Source organism: Rattus norvegicus, chromosome 10, assembly GCF_036323735.1.
Source record: "Rattus norvegicus strain BN/NHsdMcwi chromosome 10, GRCr8, whole genome shotgun sequence".
NCBI lineage: Eukaryota > Metazoa > Chordata > Mammalia > Rodentia > Muridae > Rattus > Rattus norvegicus.
The window spans coordinates 35,705,001-35,730,147 of NC_086028.1; the positions used below are offsets into that span (position 1 = coordinate 35,705,001).

At 44.9% G+C, this 25,147-nt stretch overlaps 1 protein-coding gene across 19 annotated transcripts in view; it reads right to left on the bottom strand.

Annotated features, from left to right (window-relative positions):
* The window catches only part of Zfp2 (zinc finger protein 2), a 28,559-nt gene extending 3,698 nt beyond the window's left edge, over positions 1-24,861 (bottom strand). The window contains exons 1-6 of one of the 19 annotated variants that reach the window (XM_063269599.1): positions 24,774-24,860; positions 20,548-20,669; positions 18,410-18,535; positions 18,098-18,187; positions 13,544-13,611; positions 1-7,815 (exon numbers count right to left, since the gene is read on the bottom strand). The exon at positions 1-7,815 is cut by the window's left edge and continues 3,698 nt beyond it. Coding sequence is in view for 12 of the 19 variants with exons in the window: in XM_039086551.1 (XP_038942479.1) it covers positions 6,357-7,742 (1,386 nt within the window). In the remaining 7 variants the exon portion in view is untranslated. Of the gene's footprint in view, positions 7,816-13,539; positions 13,612-18,097; positions 18,191-18,366; positions 18,536-20,547; positions 20,698-24,773 lie in introns of all 19 variants that reach the window. The other 18 variants (XM_063269601.1, XM_063269603.1, XM_063269598.1 and 15 more) reach the window with 18 other exon arrangements.
* Positions 24,862-25,147: the final 286 nt, after the last annotated feature.

The following is a 25,147-nucleotide window of genomic DNA, read 5'->3' on the forward strand; positions in this document are numbered from 1 at the left end:
GTTTGGGATTAACGGTGTGTGCTAAGGGCTGAGTCACACCACAACCAGAAACAGATATTTTCAGTAAACATCACAATGTTGGCATTCACAGTGTGATCAAATATTCTGCAACAAGTTCAAGAACCAGATGCAGGCCCTTTTAACAGTCGAATGTTAGAGGCTGTGTCACAAAAGCCATAAAAGCACAGGCAGGACCCTCCTTCCTGCCCCACCTTATGGCCACCTCAAGATGCTGCTGCCACAGGAGTTGTCAAAATAGCAGCATTTGTCAAAACAGTGATGCCTCAGCCTTCTGCTGTCACTGGTGCTGATACATCTTCAACCCCACTCAGCCTGCTGCCTTCTACATGTACAGGAGCTGTCCAGTATGGCGGTACCTTCTTTCCTTCATCAGCCTAAGACCTTCATGAGATACTACAGCAGTAGCTGGTCTCACAGGAGCCATCCACCCTGGCAGCACCTCCTCTCCAGGCCCCCTGAGCAGCTCCACAGAGATGCCGCCTCAGTCAAAGTCACCTGTGACCAGAAAGGACTTCCTATCCTAATACATGGTCCTGATGCAGGGAAAGGGGGAGTGGTGAAAATAAGCCACTAATCCCTGAGCAGGAAAACACCAATCTCTGAGCTTTTCACAAAACCAAAACCAAAACCAAAAAACATTGCCGGGTTTGGCATGACTAAATCAGGAGAGATGTGACACAGTTCTTGCCCCTGGACCATGGCCAGGCCTTGGACTCCCACAATCCCCAGGTGTGCTGATGACTACTGTTGGTCTGAACATGATCTACTCCACAATCTCACTTTCAGTCTTTCTTTCTGGGGAATATGCTTCTCCCATTACTCAGAGCTAATCATGCCATAACAAATGAAACAGATGTGGTTCTTGGGAACAAGGAACGGAGGTGGTCATCAGGCTGTGGAGGATGAGTGTTATTGTAAAAATATAAAAATAAAAATAGAGTTGTCTTTTACCCCACTAGGTCCGCACCGCGGTGCCCATGACATCTGCTAGATATCTTGGCGGAAACACATCCCAGCCGCGCACTTTCCTACACTCAAACCCCCACATAAAAGAACACACAACACAATAATCTTAGATCCAATTGATAAGATATAATTGCCCACTTAAACATACAAAGCCCGGTAGCATCCATCCCTTAGGAACATTGATAACAACCTGTAAATACACAGAGCAGAATCTTAACATCACCTGCCATGGCTTCTCCCCTCTCTCTGACTTCCTTTCTCCTTTTCTCTGTCCTAGTCTCCTCCTCTTCCTTCAAACTTCTCTCCCACCCATCCTTCTTTCTCCTCCAATGACAGGCCTCCTATCCTGTACCTACCCCTCACCTGTACTTTACAAATGAAATGGGGAAAAGGTTCTGGTGAAGTCACCTGATTCCTGAGTAGTGACTAGGCAGCTATCCTTGGGGCAGTGGAATTAGCATCAAAATACAGATAACTTCAGGGTAAACCACAACAGATGAGGAACAGGCTTTCTGTTTGACCTTTAGAGCCATGGGAAAGGATCTAGACACTTACTACAGAGGCCATAAATGCCTACATGGTCCTTTGTTGGAAGAGTTCATTGCCAGACTTGGCTCTGAATTTGGAATGAATGAACTGCTGCATTAATTAGTCAGGATGAACTTGGGGACATCAAGGTTAGAGAGTTAATGTGGTCTCAAAAAACAAAAGGCATGGATAGGAAATATATAAAATATAATCAAACGATAGATGGGTTTATTTTATATGAGATAAAGGGCTTATATACGATCTAGAAACAGATAGTATTAGAAGGAGAGTATATGAGGCCATGGAATTACACAGATTAGAGAATTAAAAGATGATGTATAAGCCTATGAAAAGCTAGTGCTTAATTTTCCTAGTTACTCGAAGAATTGGATATGAGGATGCCTAGAGAGATAAGAGAGAGAGCTAACTTCTTTACTTGCATAATCTTTAAAACTGTAAGAAATCATCTTAACCTTAGTAGTATGTTATCTCTCTGCTCTTACATGAAAATAGTTACTAAAGCCTCTGGTCTGCTGCACCAGGAAACTACAAAAGGTGTGCCCAGCTCCCTGTGAAGAACAGGCTGTGTAAACATATAAGGAAATGTGCTTTTGCATTGTGTATATTTTCTGTTTTAAGGGAGCAGGGGTTGCAGCTAATGATCTGGGATTCATAAATTTAATGTAAATTTAAGAATTTCTAACAATATTGTTAATGATGTTCAAAGCCTTGATGATATAACTTTAGTTAATAAAAGACTTGGTTCAGGCTCTCTGGTTGGGAGAAGGCTAAAGCGTGAGAGGGAAGGGAAAGGATTGAGAAGGAAGGAGAATGAGGAAGAATGATGAGAACCCTCTAGAACAGAGAGAGCACCTGAACTGACAGCTTGCGCCCACTACTGACTCCCAAGTTATTATTGAATTAGCACTCATTCTCCCCTTTCCCAGAACATTCCTCATGCTGAGGTGGGACCTTGGCAAACCACCAAACTCTGAACAGAAACAACCACTAATCCCTTGGACAGAAAATCCCACCAATCCCTGAGCTCCCCAAGCTCAGGAACTGAAATCCCACCAATCCTTAATCTGGAAATCTCTAGCCTTAAAAGCCCCACCCCTAAGAAATTCTATATAAACCCTGGCCTTTGTTCAATTTCCTGCTGTCCACTCCCAGGAGCTCACCAAATCTCACGCTGGAAATCCCTGTCCTGAAAAGTTACCCCCTTGGGGAACTCGGGGTAGCTACCAGAAAGTCACAGATGCCAGGAAAGCAAGAGGCTCCCAGGACCCAACGGGGATCACATTAGCTGAAATACCCAACAAAGGAGAGGGAGAACTTGTAGACCCCCGTTTGAGGGATGGGGCTACCCACCCATCTCCAAAACTTTAACCCAGAGTTGCTCCTGTCTAAAGAAAATACAGGGACAAAGAGTGGAACAGAGACTGAAAGAAAGGCTATTCAGAGACTGCCCCACCTGGGGATCCATCCCATATGCAGATACCAAACCCAGACACTTGCTGATGCCAAGAAGTGCTTGCTGACAGGAGCATGATTTAGCTGTCTCCTGAAAGTCTCTGCCAGGGCCTGACAAATATAGAGGTGGGTGCTTGCAGCCAACCATTGGACTGAGCATGGGGACCAATGGAGGAGTTGGGGGAAGGACTGAAGGAGCAGAAGGGGTTTGTAATCCCATAGGAAGAACAACAATATCAACCAACCAGACCCCCCTCCCACCCAGAGCTCCCAGAGACTAAACCACCAACCAAAGAGTACACAAGGAAAGACCCATGGCTCTAGTTGCCTATGTAGCAGAGGATGGCCTTATCTGGCATCAACAAGAGGGGAGGCCCTTGGTCCTGTGAAGACTTGATGCCCCAGTGTAGGGGAATGCTAGGGTGGTGAGGTGGGAGTGGGTGGGTAGGTTGGGGAGTACCCTCATAGAATCAGGAGGAGGTGGAATGGGATAGGGGTTTGTGGAAAACATTTGAAATGTAAATAAATAAAATAACCAATAAAAATTGCAAATAAAATAAAAGTTGTCCCCTAAGAAATCTTTGTTCAATTCACTGCTTTCCACTCTCAGGAGCAGAAGTAGCCAGTCCTCAATTCATCCCATCTCTTCATGAACCCTCCAATAAATGTCTCTTATGAGATGTGTTGCCTGGTGTGACTCTCATCCAAAGAAGCCAAGTAGCAATGAAGAGAAGGGAAGAATCGAAGAAGAGGAGTGGGGCTGAGGCTCCTGAACGCCTCAGCTCAGCCATAGGTACCCTCCCCTGGGAGCTGCAACGCCTCTGCGGAGGAGGCTTTCTCCTAGAGTTGTGTGGTTCCTCGGCTCCCATGTCTCAGCATGCCCTTCCCCTGAGACACTGTCCCTTGAGACACCTCAGAGCTATAAGGCTCCTGGGCCCTCATGTCTCAGGATGTCTTTCCTCAGGATGCCTTCTCCCCTCATAGCTACGTGGTTCCTGGATTTCTGAGTCCTCGGATACACTTCCATCCGAGCAGGAACACTAATAAACTGAGACATCGCTTGGGGGTGTACTGCATCATACAGGACAATTGATAAATACAGAGACACACTGCAGGATTCATTTAGGCTTCTCAGCAGTCTCTCAATGACTGAACACTGACAGCTTCCTAGAAGCTCTTCTCGTTGTTATAGCAAAGGCACCCTTCACAATTTGATTTCCACATACCAAAACTTATCTGACCTACGGGTTGTCTTGAAAGACCCATCAAGCAAGCAATTCTCACCATCCAAGTAATACTTGGCCATACGAGACTTCCTGATTTGCCAGGCATGTCTGAAGACCAAGATATACAGAGGCCCTAAGAATCCTTCAAAAGAATAATCCCAATAAATCCCAGATAATGGTCACTGACAAAAGGCTACTTCAAAGCTTAGGTGCCACCACTCCAGATTCATGCAAGATATAACGGTTCTGCCAAAACTCTGCTATAACCACTGTCTCACAAAACACGTTATGTTATGTTTACAATGACAAAATCCAACTCAACAAAATAGGGAATTCAAATCACTCTAGACTCCTTTTGTTCAAATAGCCATATTTAACCAACTGACAATTTTTTTCTGGGTTCTGTGTCATCATTTTGGTATCATTTCTTCTCTTATCACATTGCCACACAGCTGTTGAAAAATTCAAAATATATAAACTTAATTTTAGTTTCCTGACTGTGTCTTGTAGAGGGCAAAGGTAAGCACACAGAGAAGTCCTGAGATGAGCCTGGAGACACCAGCTTCTCTCTCCAAAGGGAGAAAATATTTGGCTGTCCTCCTGAAATGCAGAAATGGAGTTTACAACCTGGCAATCTTTTGCTACCTGTTGAGTCAAGCTCCACCTATGTCCCTCAATATTGTCTGTTTATCCTAGACTTCTGCAAACCTTGAACATTGTTCTTGGCCATAAAACCCATCCTTATGAATGATGTCTTGTCACTTCTTGGACAGTCCCTGCCACCCAGGAAGTTCTCAGTTATTTTCCCACAATATGTAGCTCATATTTATAACTCAGTCAACATGTGCTCAATAAATTTAATACTATCATGATGCATAAACTATTCCTCTGGCAGTTCTGATAGGCTTTGTTAATTTGTAAATTATTATGTCTATTAGTGTCTTAGGGTTTCTATTGCTGTGATGAAACACCATGACCAAGCAATGCGTGGAGGAAAAGGTTTATTTGGCTTACATCTCCATATCACTGTTCATCACCAGAGAGTCAGGACAGGAAGTAAACAAAGGCAGGAACCTGGAGAAAGGAGCTGATGCAGAGGCCATGGAGGAGTGCTGCTTGTTCAGTCTGCTTTTGTATAGAACTCAGAACCATCAGCCCAGGGATGGCACCATCCTCAATGGCTGGGTCTTCCCCAATCAATCACTAATTAAGAAAATGCCCTACAGGCATACCTATAGCCCATTTCTTAACTGAGATTCTTTCCTCTTAGATGACTTTAGTTTCTGTCACGTTGACATAAAACTGTTCACTACAATTAGTGTTCAATTCATAAGTATTTAAATTTCCATGACTGTCCAGTAAGACACAAAGATATGTATTTGATTCCTAGGTAATTAAAAATTCTATTTAAGTCACATTGTCATCTAAATATAGTAAGTTTGTTTAACAACAGTTTAATGACTGTTAGCTGAGAAGTCAAAAACAGCATGCTATGGCATTAAAATACGCACAATTTATCCACTACTCAGTAGCAACTAGCCTACATTTTAAGAGAGATAGTGATTCGGGGATATGAAGGACAATAAGATTCAGAGGTAGAGAGCTTTAACCTAAAACACCCATAAAACAATACTATGGAATAGAAGCATCTCTATAACAAATACAACAGCAATTACCAAAAAATTCCCTGCATCTTCGTGTTGGGCATTTTGGCTAATATAGATCCTATAGGCTTTCTATATCCCAAATCTCTCATTGCTAGATAAAGAGACCATGACCTGTTCAAGGTAATGGGAGATTAGAACTGGGTTGAACCAGAGTTTTCAGTCATCCAGTTTATCACTATCACATTTTCCATTCAGTGTGAACTCTGGAATGCTCAAATCAGATTTCCCAGTGTGACACATCAGGGCTTATCTTCAGCCTAAGTCTTCATCATTCATGTCCTAGCTACTCAAATCTGAATCACGTGTTCTCCACTTTCATACGGTTCCTCTCTATGGTTTTATTATCTGGTATGCTGTGTTGTGCTTCAACTAAAAGTTTACCACAATAGTTATGTTTACTACATATCTACATCAATGTGACATCTGATTAGTATCAAAAGATTAATCAAAATGAAGGGGTTGGTGAAAACTTTTCTCATGTATGAGTCCTCTGATGTCTTGTAAGGTTTGTGCTCCTGCTGAAGGATTTTCCACATTCATTACACTTATAAGGTTTCTCTCCTGTATGTATCCTCTGGTGTACTATAAGGGATGAATTCTTAATGAAAGCTTTACCACACTGATCACATTCATAGGGTTTTTCACCAGTGTGAATTCTTTGATGTTCAATAAGATAGGCGCTTTGACTAAAGGCCTTTCCACATTCAGTGCACTCATAGGGCTTTTCTCCAGTGTGTATAACTTGGTGTACAGTGAGGGATGATCTTCCAGTGAAATGCTTTCCACAGACCATACACTGATAAGGTTTCTCACCAGTGTGGATTCTGCGATGCTGAGTAAGGGAAGAATTCTTACTGAAAGCTTTTCCACACTGGTTACATTCAAAAGGTTTCACTCCAGAATGAAGTCTCTGATGTTCTATAAGGTACGTACTTTGACTAAAGGATTTACCACACTTGTTACATTTGTAGGGTTTTTCTCCAGTGTGATTTCGCTGATGTAGCGTGAGAGTTGAGCTTTTACTGAAGGCTTTTCCACATTCACTGCATTCATAGGGTTTTTCTCCAGTATGACTTCTCTGATGGACAATAAGATGCATGCTTTGACTGAAGGCCTTTCCACATTGGTTACATTCATAGGGCTTTTCTCCAGTATGAGTTCTCTGGTGCACTGTAAGATTCATGCTTTGTGTAAAGGCTTTCCCACAGTCGTTACATTTGTAGGGCTTCTCTCCAGTATGAATCCTTTCATGCTGAATGAGGGATGAGTTCTTACGGAAGGCCTTCCCACACTCTTTGCATTGATAAGGTTTCTCTCCAGTATGAGTTCTTTGATGAACAGTAAGGTTCATACTCTGACTAAAGGCTTTCCCACACTCATTACATTTGTAGGGTTTTTCTCCCGTATGAGTCCTTTGATGTACAGTAAGGGAGGAGCGTTCGATGAAATGCTTGTCACATACATTACATTTGTAAGGTTTCTCCCCAGTGTGAATCCTCTGGTGCTTAAGCAGCGATGAACTCTGACTGAAGCTTTTCCCACACTCATCACATTCATATATTTTCTTTCTTACAAACATTCTTGAAGATTTCATTAACTTGGGATTTTGGTTAGAACCTTTTCCATATGAATTCCAGTTACAAAGTCTTATTGTCACAGGAATGCTTTGTGGTATACTAAGCATTGAATGCTCAATGGAACCGTTTTCAGTTTTATTACCTCCACACACCCTCTTCTCATTAAATATTTCCTTTTGGGTCACTGTCACTTGGCCCAGATATCTTTCCTGTTGCTCTTCTAACCAACAGGTAGAATCCCAGACAGCCCCTAAAGCTGAATGCCAGAGATCTTCCCTGTCCATTATGACCCCATAGGGCAAATTTTCAGTAATGGTGGACTTTGGAGTTGTCTGGTTTCAAGTCTTGACTCCCGGCCTGAAAAAAAGTAAAACTTAAGATGCATATTGATTCCTGTGCCAAGGGACTAGAAGCTACATATGGTGGGGGGCATAAGAGAATAAAGGTAGAATAGCTGTTAAGTGCACTGAACAGATTTTAACAAAGTTCTACAATTCCTAAAGAAATCAATAGGTGAAGAACGATGTACCAGTCCACAAAAGCAAAAGAACTAAGACAAAGGCAGATCCACTGGATAAGTGGAGAGAAGAGGATAGCTCATCCAGGACGGTTAATGCAGAGCCAGGGGAAAATACACAGAAGAGACTGGCTAAGGAAAGCAGGCGAGAATGATGTACTGTATTTTGATGATTACTTAATCCTCTTGACAGAATTCAGAGTCACTTGGGAAGGCCATCTCAATGAAGGATTATCTAGATTGAGTTGACCTGTGGAGGATTATTGTGATTCTATTAATTGATGTGAAAATGCTCACCTGGGCCTTCTCTTGGCCAGGGGATCCTGTATAAGATGGAGATAGATAGGAATCTGACCACTAGCAAGCATGCATTCACTGTTCTCTTCTGACTTTAGATGTAAAGTGGCCGGCTTCCTCAGCCATCTGCCACTGTTGACCTCTCTACCATGAGAGGACGTTACTGTGAACTGTGATTGGAATAAACTCTTAAGTTGCTTCTGTCAGAGTACTTTATCACATCAGGAGAGAAGTAATTAAGAGAGAAACTGGTACCAGAAGTGGAGCCTTCAGTGTGTATACCCGACTGTGTCATTCTTACACCTTTGGACACATTTGTGGCTAGAATGTGCAAGAGTCTGGTACACTGAATGCAGGGATCAGAGCTTAACTCATTCTGGAGAGAGTGAGGTAAACATGGACCATAAGATTTCACAGGGAAACAAGGATTCCATCAGGGACCGGCTAGGGGCCATTAGCATCCTATTTTGTTGAAATGTCTGTCTTCATTCTGCCCATATCCTGAGAACACGAATAAAGCTGTATTTCAAGACAGTGGACTAATTAATGAGGACAGTGGCAGGGTAAATTGAGCACAGGAAAGCATCTAGGTTATGTCTTAGAAAAGAGTGGCACTTTTTAGAAATAATCTCCTATACACTATGTAAAAGCATTCACCTATCAGTACAACCTCTGGGCAATGGGCCGAGGCAGGATCAGAAGGTGGGACATTGGCAGAGAGGGAGGTAGAGGAGGGAGCAAAGGAAGAGAAGGAGAGGGAGAGGGAGAGGGAGAGAGGGAGAGGGAGAGGGAGAGGGAGAGGGAGAGGGAGAGGGAGAGGGAGAGGGAGAGAATGAGAATGTATGGAAGGGAATTCTCCCTGGGGCCCCTAAGAAGACAGACGAATGAAACCCGAACAGAGATAACTGTCCTTCTGGCTTAAATCTGATAGCACAAACTGGCTATTAAGTTATGAGCTGGTTGAGGAATAGGCCTAGCTATGTGGCCTATGTATTTGTAAATACATTTGAGACTCAGAGTCATTATTTTTTGGGAAACAAAGTGGATGGGGGGAAAACCATCTGAGGTTACAGATGGCCAAGTCCACTATAACAGCACTTCTTAAGGAGATCAACAACATTGTAGAGATGAGAACTGCACTGCACTGGGAGTGTATGAGGGGCAAACGGCACCCAACAAAGGCTCTCAAGGAAGGGGGTGATGTTCCTTCCTGGGCTGGGCACACAACCTGGCAGCAGAATCCATGGGCTGCTACTTGGAAAGGCAAAAAAGATGGAAATGGTGGTGGGAGGTCCTGGGTTTTAGTTGAGGCCATGAACTGTATGGCAAGATCAGTCTCTGCATGGAAGCCTCAATCGACTATTGTATGAAGTTGTGAAAAGGATGTCTTAGTTATGGTGGAAACCACAGGATCACGGAGATGCCACAGCTGTGGGTCATTTGCCAAGGGAGCTGAAGGAATGAAGTACAACTTGCGTAGAAGACAGTATAGGTGTGATACATGTAGGTGGCAAAGCTGGAGGGGCAGATACTGAAGTCACACGGAGCCCAGAACATTGAATTAAGGGCCTCAGATATCAGACATCATGCTTTAGAAATGTAATTTGCTTTGGTGTGATTATTTTATGCCCAGTTTTCTCCATCAGTATATGATGTAAGAATGCAACTTTTTAAGAATTGAGTGCCCACAATTAAGAGATTGTTAAGTACTGTAGAATCTTTTAAAGTTAGATTGAATACATTTATAACATGGCAATGAGCCTATGGAGACAAGGGGTAGGTTATGGCTTAAAATTGATTTGTTTTGGTATTATATTGACAAGGGGTATAATTGTGAGCATTGACATGGTTAACTTAGCAGAATCTAGATTTATCTAGAAGGAAGCTTCACTGAGGGATTGCTAGGTTGGGTGGCTTAAGGACTTGCCGATGGAGATTATCTTGATTACATTAATTGATGTGGGAAGACTGTGGATGGGATTGTCCCCTGGGCAGGGAATCCTTTACAAGGTGGAATAGCAAGCTGAGGACCAGCAGGCCTGCACTTACTACCCTCTGCTAGATTCACGTGGCCAGCTGTCTCTGTCTCCTTCTACTGTGCTTTCTCTGCCATGATGGACCGTAACCTGCTACTGTGAGCTGAAATACCTTCTCCCTGCCCTATGTTTGTTAGAGCAACCAGAAAAGAAGCCAAGATACCCATCTATCCAGCATTCCTACTAGTAGTTTCCTACAACCCTACACCAAATCAATCTAAGAAAATACCAAAGTATGAAAAAAGTGTTGTCCCTTCGGTCACACGTACACGTTTAAACCATGAATTTTAACACTACCTTAATGATTTACTTGTTTCTTTGGGAATGGGCTTTCACAGATCTAAGAGAGGATAAAATAACTGATAATGAGTAAGACATTATCTGTAACTGCCCTTAGGGGATACCCTCATCCACAACATAAAGAACAAAACACAACTCTTAATGGGGGACAACGCTGTTTTAAACGCCTCGCTTCTTAACTTTCAAGCAGACAGTTCTACTCATAGATGTAACAGGCCCAAACATCCCTACTCTTTCCTAAATTTTCTTTCTATGAAGTGGAGGATTTGTGCTGGGCAGAGAAAGGTGAAGAGAATCTGTTGACCTGCTAGAGGTAACTGAGCAGAAGAAGGGACCCTGGAGTCGCTCAGGTTCATAGGATCCCATGTCGTATCACAGACAAAATGTCCCAGAGGCAGTGAGAAATGAGGACAGGAAATTGCAACCTGGGAACCAGTTTTAGCACTGTCAATCAAAACTAACATAGCGAGGATTAGCATGGGGAACAGTAAAGCAGAAGCTTAGAAGCGAGAAGAATGTGTAACAGGGCTCTTCCCTTCCGTGCTGTCCTGCCTTAACAAACAGAGAAGTCGGACGTCAAGCAAGAGTCACCAACAAACACTAAGGACTGCAGAGAGAGTCTCTCTAGTGGTATCAACAAGTAGCACAGAGGCTGGCAGCTGTCTTGCTCCAGCTTGCTCTGGCAGCACCGTTACCCACTCAAGTTCTCTGAGAATATGTGAATTGCTACCCGGAATCCAACAAAAAGTGCAGGGGAAGATCTTTTAGCCCAGATAAACGGCGCCGCTGTGAAGAAGAGCCAGAAAGGGGTATTGTGAGGGCTGATCTCGATTGTCAACTTGACTACATCGGGGCCACTTCCTTCATGGAGAGGAGATTTGTCCTAACTGGAATAGATTCTTTTTCTGATTATGGGTTCGCCCTTCCTGCTTGGAATGCTGCCAGTAGTGCCATTTGTAGACTGATAGAAAGCATTCTTCACTGTCATGTTATTCAATATGGCACTGGTTCTAGCCAGGGAACTCATAGCCAGAGAAGGTGACAACAGGCTCATGGAATCCAGCATCCCTACACAGCTGGCCTGATTGATAGGATGATGGGATTGCCTTTTGAAGGCACAGTTACAGTGCCAATTAGGTAGCAGCAGCCTGGAGGGCTGGAACAGGGTTCTCTAGAAGAAGGTATATGCTTTTAATCTTCACCCAAATATAGCAGTTTCTCCCACAGCCAGGATTATCAGTCCAGGAATCAAGGGTGTGGAAATGGGAATAGTTCCTAGTGATCCGTTTGAAAAAAATTCTGTGTCCTGTTCCTATGGCCTTAAGTTCTGCTGGCCTGGAAGTTTTGGTTCCAGGTGGGGCTGTGCTCCTGCCAGGACACAACAAAACTCCACTGAGCTAGAACCTCAGACTCGCCCCCTGGCCACTTTGGGTTTCTGATCCTCTTAAGCCAACAGGCTAAGAAAGGAAGAACAGTGTTAGGAGGGGTGACTAATCCAGATTACCAGGGAGAAATTGGATTGCTTCTCTACAATGAAGATGAGAAAGAGTAGGTCTGGACTGACGGAGATCCTTTAGGGTGTTTCTTGGTGCTACCATGGTTTGTGATTAGAGTCAATGAGAAACTACAGCAACCTAATCCAGGCAGGATGACAAAGGGTCCAGACCCTCAGGAAGGAAGGTATGGGTCACTGCTCTAGGAAGAGGACCAAGACCTGCTGATGTGCTTGCTGATGGTAGAAGAAACATGGGTAGTTAGGCCACGTGACAGAAAACCAAATTGCAATTGACATGAGTGTTTCTTTCCTATTTTGATAAGGATGAGTTTGTACATATATACATATACATTAACTGATATTTGTGTTCCTTTATTTCTTTGTCATGTAATATAACATCAATTGAGATAACATGGGCCACATTCTGTGGCAGCTCACATGAAGGACACGGAAGAAGGAAGCTTTTGTTTCTGCCTGCTTGCCCTCCCTCTCACTAACAGCTCACCCACCCTGCTGCCAGGGCTTTCCTTTGCTGGTGTCAGAACCTACTTCTTTGCGGTTCTAATACAGACTGAAGAGCAGCTGACACTCCCAGACCCATGGGGTTTTGGCCTTTCCTTCAAGAGAGCCATTGTTGGATTAGCTAGTTGGACCACAGCCTGTATACCACCCTAATCAACCCCCTTCCATCTCTCTAGAGAGCTGGGACTTATACGGAAATGATCACAAATCAGAATAGGGGTCAGTGTTGGGTAGAGGTTAGACCGTGCAGGGCATGCTTGCTTTTGCTCTAGGTTCTGGACCCTGGGCGTCTGCTCTCTTTATTCTTCACTAATTTTCACCATCACCAACTACAAAGAAAAGGAGGAAGGCATAGTGGTTAAGTAGTAACTCTGGAGTCTGATTTTCTATCCCGCTCAAACTTGACTTCAACCACTATTAACTGAGTGACTTTGTGAAGGCTTCTTGACCTCTGTGTGTGCCAGGCTCCTTGTCGGCTGAATGAGACTTACCTTAGAGTATTTATAAAAGAAAAAGAAAAAATAGTAAAGCGTTCATTTATTAAGGGTGTGGCAGAATTTGCATTGTGTCAAATAGCATATACTTTATAAATCCTTCTGTTTACATATACTTCAGAGTCCAAGTGAGACAAAGAATAAAGCATTTGTTATTCTGCAAAATTGCTTAACAGTTTTTTTAAAACTGAAAACACCATAAAAAACTTAGTAAGGTTTGATGTATTCTTTATTAATGTTAGCTGCCTAATTGAAATGTAAATCCTAAAGACTTAATTCTTTTTTTTTTTCTTTTTCTTTTTTTTCGGAGCTGGGTACCGAACCCAGGGCCTTGCGTTTGCTAGGCAAGTGCTCTACCACTGAGTTAAATCCCCAACCCTAAGACTTAATTCTTAAGAAAAAGAAAAGCAAAAAGATTACCTACAACGTTTTACAAACCGGCCTAGGAGATCCTCCGAGGAAGACAGGATGCTCAAAGACAACATGGCAGGCCTGCAAAGGTGAGGAAAAAGCCCGGTGACAGGAGAAGTGGACTCAGCCATCACTGCGCATGCACAGAAACCCAGACATCCTCTGCAGCCAGACACTTCCCCACCAACACGACACCACTGAACAGACAGTGATTGCTCTGCACTGCACTCACTGTCTTCCCTCACCTTCACCCTGTTCTCCTCTCTCCTAGCTCCTCCTTGTCTAGAGGAGAATTCAGATCCATGCCCTGAAGAACACAGAGAGGTCCTCTTCTCTCTCTTCCTCCCTTCGGTCAGGCTGTAGTTGCTTCTGCACTCTCCCACACACAGCCCATCCCAGCACAGACCCTTAGCACTGAACACGCTCTTCCCTGGGTCACACATGGCTTCCCAATCACTCAGTCCACAGTACTTTCTCTTCTCTTACTTGACACTGCTGTATTCTCTCTAATGTTCTTTTCTGTGGCCCAGCTACATCCTCATCTCTGAGCGTGCTTCTGTAATCTGTGTGGGAGCATTTGGCCTCCGGTTCTATCCTGATAATTTTCCAGTTTGCACTGGTATCAATTCCACAGATATGGCTACAGCTCTCAAGTGTGCATGGCCTACACTTGCACATGACTTCTAAAAGTTCTACTTAATGTCATCCATTATTCATTTAACAAATATTACCAAATATTTACTCTGGCAGGCAGTGGTGGGGAGGCATATAATGAGATGTAAACCCAACAGTGACAATTCAGTGAGTCTACATGCCCACAGACAGACAGATGTCCCGGAAGACAGATAAATACAGTGTGCACTCCAAATAATAGACAACTGAAGTTTTCCCGATGGAAAAGTCTGAAAGAAGGTAACAGAGCGGGGTAGGAAATGGTTGTCAAAAGCATGGGGCTTGGGACGCAGCAGAGTGGGAAAGCCAGTGCTTAGCTTGTGAGAGGCGAGGGTTGAACTCCAGTACCACAAACCAACACTTCCATCCAGCGTGTCAAGAAACCTTAGCACATGACAGTGGCATGACTCAAAAAAGAACCCCAAACAAATGCACTAAATCTGGGGAGTGTGGAAATACATAGCTACATGTGTAGACCAACAAACTCCGAAGCTACTGAAATGCTAACATACCCATAAAGCAAGAGAAGTCCATGCATTGCTAACAAAAAGCAACAGGAGCTCTGGAGACGGCCCTGCGAGCATGAGTTCCCATCCGGGCACCCACACAGAGAGCTGAGCATGGGCATTTGTGCCTACTGTCCCGGTGCCTTGGGAGTCACACAGAGAACTGCTCTGGCTTGCTGGCTGCCAGCCTAGCTCCAGGTTCAGAGATCCTGTCTAAAGGGAATAAGGTACACTGATAAACCAGGACACTGGATGTCTTCTGGCCTCGAGTGAGCATACCAGCACATACGTGTGCATACTCCACACGCAAATGCATGTGTCACACACACACACACGCACATAACCCACACAAGTGCATAAACCACACACATGTGCATACACCACCGGAAGTAAGTATAACAGAGAGAGACAGAGAGAGACAGAGTGTGAGAGAAAGACAGACAGAGAGAGAGAGAGAGAGAGAGAGAGAGAACGAGAGAGAGACTAAAAAGCAATGTAAAAGTAGAAAAATCTCAAAGCAGAAAGTATGATTTTTTTCCCTCAGGAGTGAAAGAACTATATTTTGAGGACTCTTTTCACTCAAGGCTCTCTCCCCTTTAGAAGAGCAGTCCCCCTCATCAGAACCTTGGCACTTGCTGTTTCCTATGCTTGGAATACTATCCTAGACCTAGGTAGAGAATTTTTGTGCATTGTGTAGAAGCATTATCTGTCAATAAAACGCTGATGGCCTATTAGGAAAAGGCAGGAAATAAGAGGTGGGAGTTTGGGGAGAGAGACAGGAATTCTGGGGAGTCAGTGAGGCATAGGACATTTGTCACCTGGACTCTGAGGAAATGGACATATGAAACTGAGGAGGGGTAACCAGTCATGTGGCACACATAGAATACAATACAATAGACAGGCTATGAATGTTATGAGCTAGTCAGGGAACAAGCCCATGCTTATGGCCTAGGCATTTATCAGTAAATAATTAAGTCTGAATCATTACTTAGGAACTAGGGTGCTGGTAGAAAACACCCTGGTTACAGACCTATTTTTATTTGAGCATCTGTTCAAAGTCCCTAAAGACATCTAACCTAGCCCTGGCCTGCTTTCTCTTCCCACCCACTCACTGCCTGTGCTACTCCCCCCGCCCCCACTGCTTTCTTCGCTTCCTTTCTGCTGCACCTCCCCCTTCTCTATTAATGTATTATCTCCCTAAGTAGAACATGAGCCCGAGTAAATTCTGCCTGCATTGCCTTCTGGCTATAATCCCAGGGCCAGAAAGCGGGCCTGTTATTCAATGACTTTGTGGAATGAATAAACTATTTACAAAAGATAAACGTAAATAGCGATATAATCAACACCACAGAAATCTATAATGAAATAACTCAGCAGATAAATGAGCATTATGAGCATAAAACATGGCTAGAAGTTGTACAACAAGCAGCAAGACCTCTAAGTGCAAACACCCTTCAGCCAGTGAGTCATCTTCTAGAGTCCCGCTCTCTAGGAAACCCACTAAACGCCAGCAGTGGGGTCAGAACATTTAATTATGTCATAAAACTAAACATTCATAAAGAAATCTTTGTGAATTTCTTCATGCAGATACATGATGGGCAACTTCTGCATGAAGACATAAAAAGATAGGCTTATGGGAGGCTGGGGAGAGAATCTTTACTAAGATAGACTGTTAGTGCTGACTTGTATCTGACCTCATGTCCTCACTGCTGTTAGCTAAACTTTGGGGATGTATCTGAGAATTGACCTCTGCATTGATCAACAACCTCACAAAGAACACAGTGTAATACCAACACAGCATAGTTGCCAGGATTTTCCTGCTTCCCTAAACTCCTAAACTTTATAGATGCCCCTTCAAGGTACTCACTGAACATGTTTGTTTATAATATCCTTTTGTCTATGCCTATAAAAGCTATAACAGCTCCCTTTTCTTCAGAAAATACATTTAGGGTAACCGCTGTGCCTATACTCAGAGTATCTGTTTTCCTATTTCCTGGACAAACTGAATAAACAGAGGCCTCTAAGTCTGCAGGGGTCCCCAGGGAGAGGCCAGCACAGAAGTGGGAGTCAGACAACAGCCAGTCTCTCCTCAGCCTCCTTGGCGCGTTTATAATTTTGTGAGTCTGAATCCACAGAAATGAGAGAAGAATGAACACATCTGACCCTCACCCAGAATCTCTGGCTGCAGATACTTGGGCCTCATTTACTGTTTCTGTGTGTTGGGCATAAGTACTGGCTTTGCTGGACCTTCTTAGCTCACTGATTTAACATGCTACCCCTGCACACCCCAGCATCTTCTCTCGTGGACATTTTCTGACAGGTCACATGGTACTGATAATGGCATGACAATCAATGTAGTACTGTATCCTTTTGTTTTTGAGACAGGACTGATGTCAAGTGCCTCCATCACTCTCCACCTTATTGTCTGAGACTGGATGTCTGACTGAACTGAAGATCACCAATTTGTCCACAGTAGCTGGCCAGAGAGCCCTAGCGACCTTCCTGTCTCTGCCTCCTCACTGCCGAGCTTCAGGTACGTGAGGCCCGTACTCTACAGGCATGGCTTCTCCGTGAACACTGGGAGTAGAACTCCGGTGTTCAAGCTTACACGGCAAGCACGTTACCAACAGAGCCACCTCTAGGTCCCTGGCTCACTCTTTAGCCATAAAAAATACATTTTAAAACAACGGGGCTAGAAATGTGGGGAAGGCAAGATGTACAACGTGTTGTCTGTGGAGAAAAGCCAAGGATATTGCCTCATAGAGAACTCTCGGCTGTGATGGAGGCTGACCAAGGTACAATTGTGAAGAGCTGAACGGCAGGGAATAAATCGATGGTGGACACAGATGGGACTTTTAGAGCTATAAATGGGACGCATAAAATGTAAAGCTGTTGGAACTGCAAACAAAACCACAGTCATTTCTCACTTTTTAAAATATGCAGCCTATTCAAAACCCTTATCAAGGCAGGAAGAAGAGAAAGCTCTCAAATGTTTACAAATACAAGGGGAAGGAAGCTAGGAATATAGGTTAAGCCTGGGAACAAAAACAGTCAAAGGATGTGTTTCAGGCAGGGACAGATTTAACTGAACACAGATGAAGACAGAGAGGAAACAGCCATTGCTAACACTTCCAAATGCTCAATGGCTCCAGACAATGTACAAATGCTATATGTGTAGGTACTCAAGTCTCACAATGTGTCCATCCCCTCTGCCAAGACTGGGACTTAAGCTTGAGTGACAGAGGACAACTCTCATTGGCATGGTGGCACTGTCTTCCTGTCTTCCTACAATACGCATCTGTGGGAGCTGGCCTCTCCAGAGACCCCACAATCCCGTTCACGCTTCCTAATAAGACACATGTTTCCAGTCCTTGCATCCTGACACTTACCCAGAGAGATGCAACCTGGGAATTCTCCTTTTCTCAGAGTCAGTTCTTGTTCCAGGTCAGAGATCACATTTGGTTTGGATGGTTGATGCCCTGCTTGGGAAGAAAGAGACCAAGTTTAGGTTCTAAGCTCAATCAGCACATACCCCCAGGACTGTTCTAATTTCCCCCTCTCCATTTTCTCTGTTCTCTACAGACTTTCCGTCGTGAGAGAGAGGCACTAAGGCACTATCCTAAACAATGTCCCATGAGAGGGGGTTTTTGAGTCAAACCTGTGAATTCCATAGGCAGAAGGCTGAAGGTGGGGTTGCTCACCCAGGGAGACCAGGGTGCTCCAGTTCTCCCGCATCACCCTGCCATACAGGTTCCTCTGTGCAGAACATAGCTGCATCACTCCTCCCAAGTGAAGTCCACAGACACATCTTTGTATATCAGTGATTCCTGAAAATACAAAATTCTCCTTGAGAAAAGACCAAGCAGGACCAGAAGGATGAGTGTATAGGCTACATTCTGACAAAAACAAGACATGTGCAACAAACCACAGACATTATGAGCCAGAGGTAAAAACGATAACACAGAGTGGTTTGAGAGCCGTGGTAATTTCTTTTCCTGTTTCAAAAGCAACTTAAAAGAGAAAGAATTTATTTTGGCTCACAGTTCAGGGGTGCAGACCATCATGCTGCAAAAGACAAGGTGGCAGGAGCAAGAAGCAGCTGGTCACATGACAGTTGGGAAGCTGAGAAGGATGAATGGCCGCTGCTCAGTTCCCTTTCTCCATGCACAGCCCAGGGTCCTGGCTAGGGAATGGTGCCGCCCACCATGGGAGGGTCTTCTCACTTCAACCTAATCAAGATGGCATGCCTAAAGCCCATCTCCCAAGTGATTCCAGACTCTGTGAAGGTGGCAATTCACACTGACTGTCTCGAGAATCAAGGATAGGAAAAGAAAGTACACAGAAGTGCTATGGTTTGTCCTGAGGTGGTTTGACTCAAAGGCTCAAGTGTTAGAAGCTTGAACATCCCCCTGTGGCAATGTTTAAGAAGACTGGTGAGGTGGAGCAGTAGCTAGAGTGAGCAAAGCAAACAAGCAGACCTGAGGTAAGTGAAGGAGTTAAAATAAAAACTTCATAAAAACTACAAAAGAACAGCAGATAAGGGGACAGGACAGAATGGGCCTGAGACGTGCCCGGCCAAGCCTAAAAACAAGGTCGAGGGATTGTTCCAGGAACTAGCTAGCCACTACCAAACTCCCTGCTCTACAAATAAAGATAAGACGCTCTCCTACATTGTGAACACTCCAGCCCACACGTACTGCTTGCTGATGAGACCTTGTACCCATTTCCCTTGCTGATATATAAATCAACCAATCAAGTATAACCACGCAGAATCCCCTTTCCTTCCCCTATAAAAAGCCTTAAATTTCGAGTCTTGGGGTTGACTCCTCTGTCTCCTGTGTGAGATACGAGCCGTCCCAGAGCTCTGATAATAAACTGCCTTGTGTGCTTTACATCAAGAGCCGGTCTCTCGTGTTTCTTGGGGGAGTACAATCCCGCAACTGGAGTGGGGTCTCCCGAGAGGGGGTCCTACAGTAAGATCCTGAGGACTCACATAAAAGGACTCCCATATGTTACTGGTCAGTTAACATAGCTTGAATGGTGAGCTTCTGGTTCAGTGAGAGACCATGTCTAAACATAAAAACATCATGAAGTGACAGAGGAAGATACCTGTGACCTTGTCTGGCCTTTGCAAACATAAGCATGGGCATGTACACACGCGCGCGCGCGCGCGCGCACACACACACACACACACACACACACACACACACACACACACACACAAACACGGTCCCGGGGCAGGAGAGAGAGGGAACTGGTAGGACCTTTAAGGACTGGGGTCCAGTTAGAGGTTGCTACGACCCTTCCTATATGGTCTCACCCACTCACCTGCATTCCTGACACTGTGACACCACCCACTATGCAGTCTTCACCATAGCTAAAACAGAAGCCAGTGCTATAAGACTTAGTCACGCTGTGTACATGGCAGACGCTCAGGAAACGGCTGTGATTTCTATCACCACCGTGGAGGAATGACATGACACATGACTGCTAAGATGGACTCCATATTGAAACTTGCACCTGCACTACAGAAAACCCTCTGTGGCTTCCTTTCCCAGACCTTGAGATGGATGGACACTCCCTCCTCCTCAGGCCCCTGACCTCCTCTTTCCTAGGCTTTTCTGACTCCTGATAGTGCGTCAGCCCTAGAAGCACCGATCCACCTCTCCTGTGACCTTGGTTCCTTCTCTAGCCTTTGAGTGCCATCAAGAACGCCAGCGGCAGCTGAGAACGGGGTGAGGGACAGCGAAGGGATCCAGTACTCCAACACATTCCTGTCCCCTGTAATGAAGTCCCTTCCCATTATGGGAGTAAAAGATGTCTGACAATGAAGTCTCACCTGAGCTCCCAATGGCAGAGTTCCAACAGCCATTGCCTTCCTCCTTCCTGTAGGGCCTTCCTAGAGAATTCACCATCTCTAGAGGCAGAGCTGAGGGACAGAAGGGAAGCCATGAGAGACTCCTGCTGCAACAAAAAAAAAATAAAAGCCCTACAAATAAATTAAATAAGAAGTATGTGGCATCGATACAAATACGGTTAAATATTTTACCTATGGATTTTGCTTTATTAAGCTTACTTGGTATAAAGTTAATTATGGAAAAATTATTAGTTAATCATGTTGTATAACATCTCTCTTTTTTTTTTTTTTTTTGAGCTTTATTTTCTGTGGATCAGTAAGTGTTCTGACCGCATGTATGTATGTATGTGTACCACACTTGTGTCTGGTGTTGGAGGAGGTGGGAAGAGGGTCTGATCCCCTGAAACTGGAGTGAAGGATAGTTTTGAGTCACTGTGTGGGTGCTGGGAACAAAATGTGGGTCCTCTACAAGAGCAGCAAGAGCTCTTAGCCACTAAGCCATGTCTCTAGTCTTTTAAAAGACTCCTAGTCAAGACAAGCGCCAGATGTTCTCACTCACATGTGGAAGCTGATCTCACTATAGCAGAAAGCATGTAGTGGGTACCACACCCTGAGCAGGGTAGGCAGGCGCAGAGGGAGGTTAGTTACCAGGCACAGGAATAAAGTTAAGCAAGCCATGCTGACAGGAGCCTGATACGGCTGTCTCCTGAGAGGCTCTGCCACAGCCTGACCAATCCAGATGCGGATGCGCACAGCCAACCATCGGGCTGAGCACAGGGACTCCAATGGAGGAGTTAGGGGAAGGACTGAAGGAGCTGAAGGGGCCTTATCTGGCATCAGTGGGAGGAGAGGTCCTTGGTCCTGTGAAGGCTCAATGCTCCAATGTAGAGGAGTGCTAGGGTGGTAAGGCAGAAGTGGGTGGTTGGGGGAGCACCCTCATAGAAGCAGGGTAAGGAGGAGATGGGATTGGAGGTTTGCAGAGGGGAAACCAGGAAAGGGGATAACATTTGAAATGTAAATAAATAAAATATCCAATGTTTAAAAATAGAAAAAATGAATCAAGGAAGTATTTTTATATAAGAATGCTTTTAAAACTTAAAAAAAAGTTAAGAGACATATCTTTTCACCTTCTACAGCACAAAAAGTCGGCTATAATTAACTCACATTAGCCTATTTTTAAATTAGCAAGGGATTTTCATTTTTTGATTGTATATATGTATGTGTGCTATGTTCACACACACACATGTCTCTCTCTGTGTGTGTGTGTGTGTGTGTGTGTGTGTGAGAGAGAGAGAGAGGGGGGGGGGCACAGGGGGAAAGGACATTTGGTGTTCTGCCGTACTCCTTGAAACAGTCTGTGAACCTGGAGTTTGGCTGCTGGACAGCAAACAGCAAACTCCAGCAATTCTCCTGCTTCTGTGCCTCACCTCCCCAGCACTGGAGCTTACTAAAGCCCTCCCAGATACCTGCATGGGTGTCGCCTCTGAATTAAAGTCGTCATGCATGCTCAGAAGGCACTTCTACCCACCCGGCCATCTCTCCAGTCTCCCTTTTCATTTTTTGAGACCGTGTCTCACACAGCCCAGGCTGGCCATGAACTTGCTGGGTAATATGGAGCCTTCAACCCCTGCCTTCGGCTTCCAGGTGCTGAGATTACACTCAGCTGAGGAAAGCGTCTCCAATGCTCCCAACAGAAAGAAATGGAAACCATGTGAGTTTATGGACTATGTTAATTAATCTCATTTGACCATATACAGTGGAATCGATGTGTAACACTACAACTTAAAAATATGCACATTGTTTCAATTCAAAATGAATACTCATGCAAGAGAACGTGTTCCCAGAATTTTAAATGGCATTTCCTAGAACACAGTTGTCTTAGGGTTACTGCCTGCAATGAGGCCTCATGACCAAGGCTTGGGGAAGAAAGGGTTTATTCGGCTCACACTTCCACAGCACTGTTCATCATTGATGGAAGTCAGGACAGGGACTCACACGGGGTGGGAACCTGGAGGCAGAAGCTGGTGCAGAGGCCATGAAGGGGTGCTGCTTAGTGGCTTGCTCAGCCTGCTTTCTTATAGAACCCAGGACCACAAGCCTTGGAGATGGCACCATGCACACTGTACTGGGCTCTCCCTTCTCAATCACTAATTAAGAAATGCCCTACAGCCCGATCTAATGGAGGCATTTTCCCAGTTGAGGCTCCCTGCTTTTAGATAACTCTAACCTGTGTCAAGTTGGCACAAAACAACAGTATCACTGAAGAACATCTGGTACATTAAGTGTCTTGTCAACATCTACTGTGTGAACAGCTTCATGCCAAACAATGCCGGAAATGGCTGTAAATACCACAGGCAGTCTCCAGCCTCATGGATGTTATAGCCCAACAGGGAACACTAATGGATAATTGCAAATCCTAGCAGTTCAAGTAGTTCAGGGAAAGCATGCATATCTAGGAATTCAGGTGCTGAGTTATTACAGTTCAGTGGAGGCCCTGGGTTTGATCCTACAGTAAAGGTAGAGGGGTGGGATGGACTGGGGATATGAGAAAGTCAGCGTTATCAAGAAAGGATCAAATATACAATAACTCATAATAAGGGTTGTTGTTTGGAAAAAGAATAAAAATGCATAAACAGAGTAAGAGTTCTACGGGAAACTATAAATGAACATCTTTGTGATATAATGAAACAGAAGGCCTCTCTAATTATGGTTAAACACAGTGGCGGGGGAGGGCGAGGGAGCTGGCCCTGGGGAAAGATGTCTCAGTGCTGTGCAAGCATGAGGACCAGAACACAAGCGGGAGGATGGGATGCCCGTGGGCTTGGAGGAAGACCAAGGATGCTCCTCACCATGTATGTGGATATATGTGCACCTGTACCCATACATACATGCAGACATAGACACACACATGTGAAATGTAAAAAGAAAACACAGAGGAAGGTTTATAAGACTATAGGCATGTGCGACTTTTCTGTGTATCCATCTGTTCATACAACCCACGTGAAAGTTAGGAGTAAAATGAGCTGGAGTTTAGCATAGGGGTATTATTTGAGGAAGGGTCTCACTAAGTAGCCTTGGGTGGCCCAGACTCTCTATGTAGAGCAGGGTGGTCTCAAACTCATTCCCCTACCTCTGTGGGATTAAAGGCACACACTACCACACATAGCCTGCACCTCTCCAAGGCTTAAGAGACTACTAGCACTTCAAGTTGGTGTGGGGCCATCAGTCACTCCTACACTGCAACCGTCTTTAGAAACTGCTAGTTTTCTGGAAAGAAGACGAGAGATGTCCAAAGGTCTAATTATAACATTGACTTAGAAATTTCACTTGAAGATTTTGTGGAAAGGGGCAAATACAAAGAATGGCACAACTGTACCATTTACAATATTAAAACAAAACACAACAAAACCAAATAACCCAGAGGATCAAAGGGGACATGAGCTCTGAGAGTCAATCATACTTTCCCTACAATTCATGAAAATGATAGCTTTAACTGCCCTTAAAAATTAGTGATGTAAGTTTATTCTCATCTCCATTGGGTGGTGATTTAGAAGCACCTCAAGCATCTTACAAAATGCATTTCCTAACTGAATGGGGGAAAGGCACTAACATTACTTTTTTATTTTCTGGAAGCAAAAGGTTTCTATTTATACATATAACACAATACATGGACCTTTGGACAAATTTCAAATGATTTTGCTCATTTATTTTCTAGTTAACCAATAATGAACTTAAAGAGAGGAAAGCCAGTGGGCATGTTCTTCTCCCTTAGCCAGGACCCACTCAGCAGGCCCCTCCTTCGCTCCCCCAAGCAGAGGGCTGATCCCTAGCAGCCGTGCACACAATGGCCAGAGCCCCGGACTGTGGTCCGGTGTCCTGCCAGGCTTCTGAGAGCGGGTCTCTCACGCGTTCACAGCGCGTACCGAGCGAGGGCTGCTCAGGCAGGTAGAACTGCCGAGCATTCGGGCGCGAATGACTCTGGGGTACGGGAGGGACCGAGCCAGGGTCTCCGTCAGGGTGTCCTGAGGCCTGGCGCCGGCATGAGCAGCACACCTGCGACTCTACGCTCCTCGCCGACGACGGAGCACCGCTCTGTCCGGCCAGCCCCGCCCTCGGGCCACAGAGCTTGGCACCAGAGCCCGGGGATCCCAGTGGGAACGCCTCTGCCTCCCCGCCCTTGGACCACCCGCCCGAGGCAACCCACTCACCAGTCACTGAAGAAACCAGAGGCTGGCCGCGAAGGCAGCCGCACTGGGCACGCGGGACTACATTTCCCACAAGGCCATGAGGCGTCGCCAGGGCTTCCAATTGCGCAGGCGCGGTCGGAGGGCCGCTAGGGAGGGATTGCGCTCCTAGTATGCAGGCAAGGACCACTTTAAAGAAACCGGTTCTAGAACCGGTTCCTTCTCCAAAGTAAGAGGACCTTAGACATCCCCTAGCATGGGGTTAGGATGAGAGGTAAGTTAGTAATGCGATGTAGATACTTCATAGCCCTCTGTAACTGGGAGATAGGGAATCACGCACTGGCCCCGTGAATTGTCACTGTGGAAAACCAACCACCTCTATGAGTGAAACTCATGGA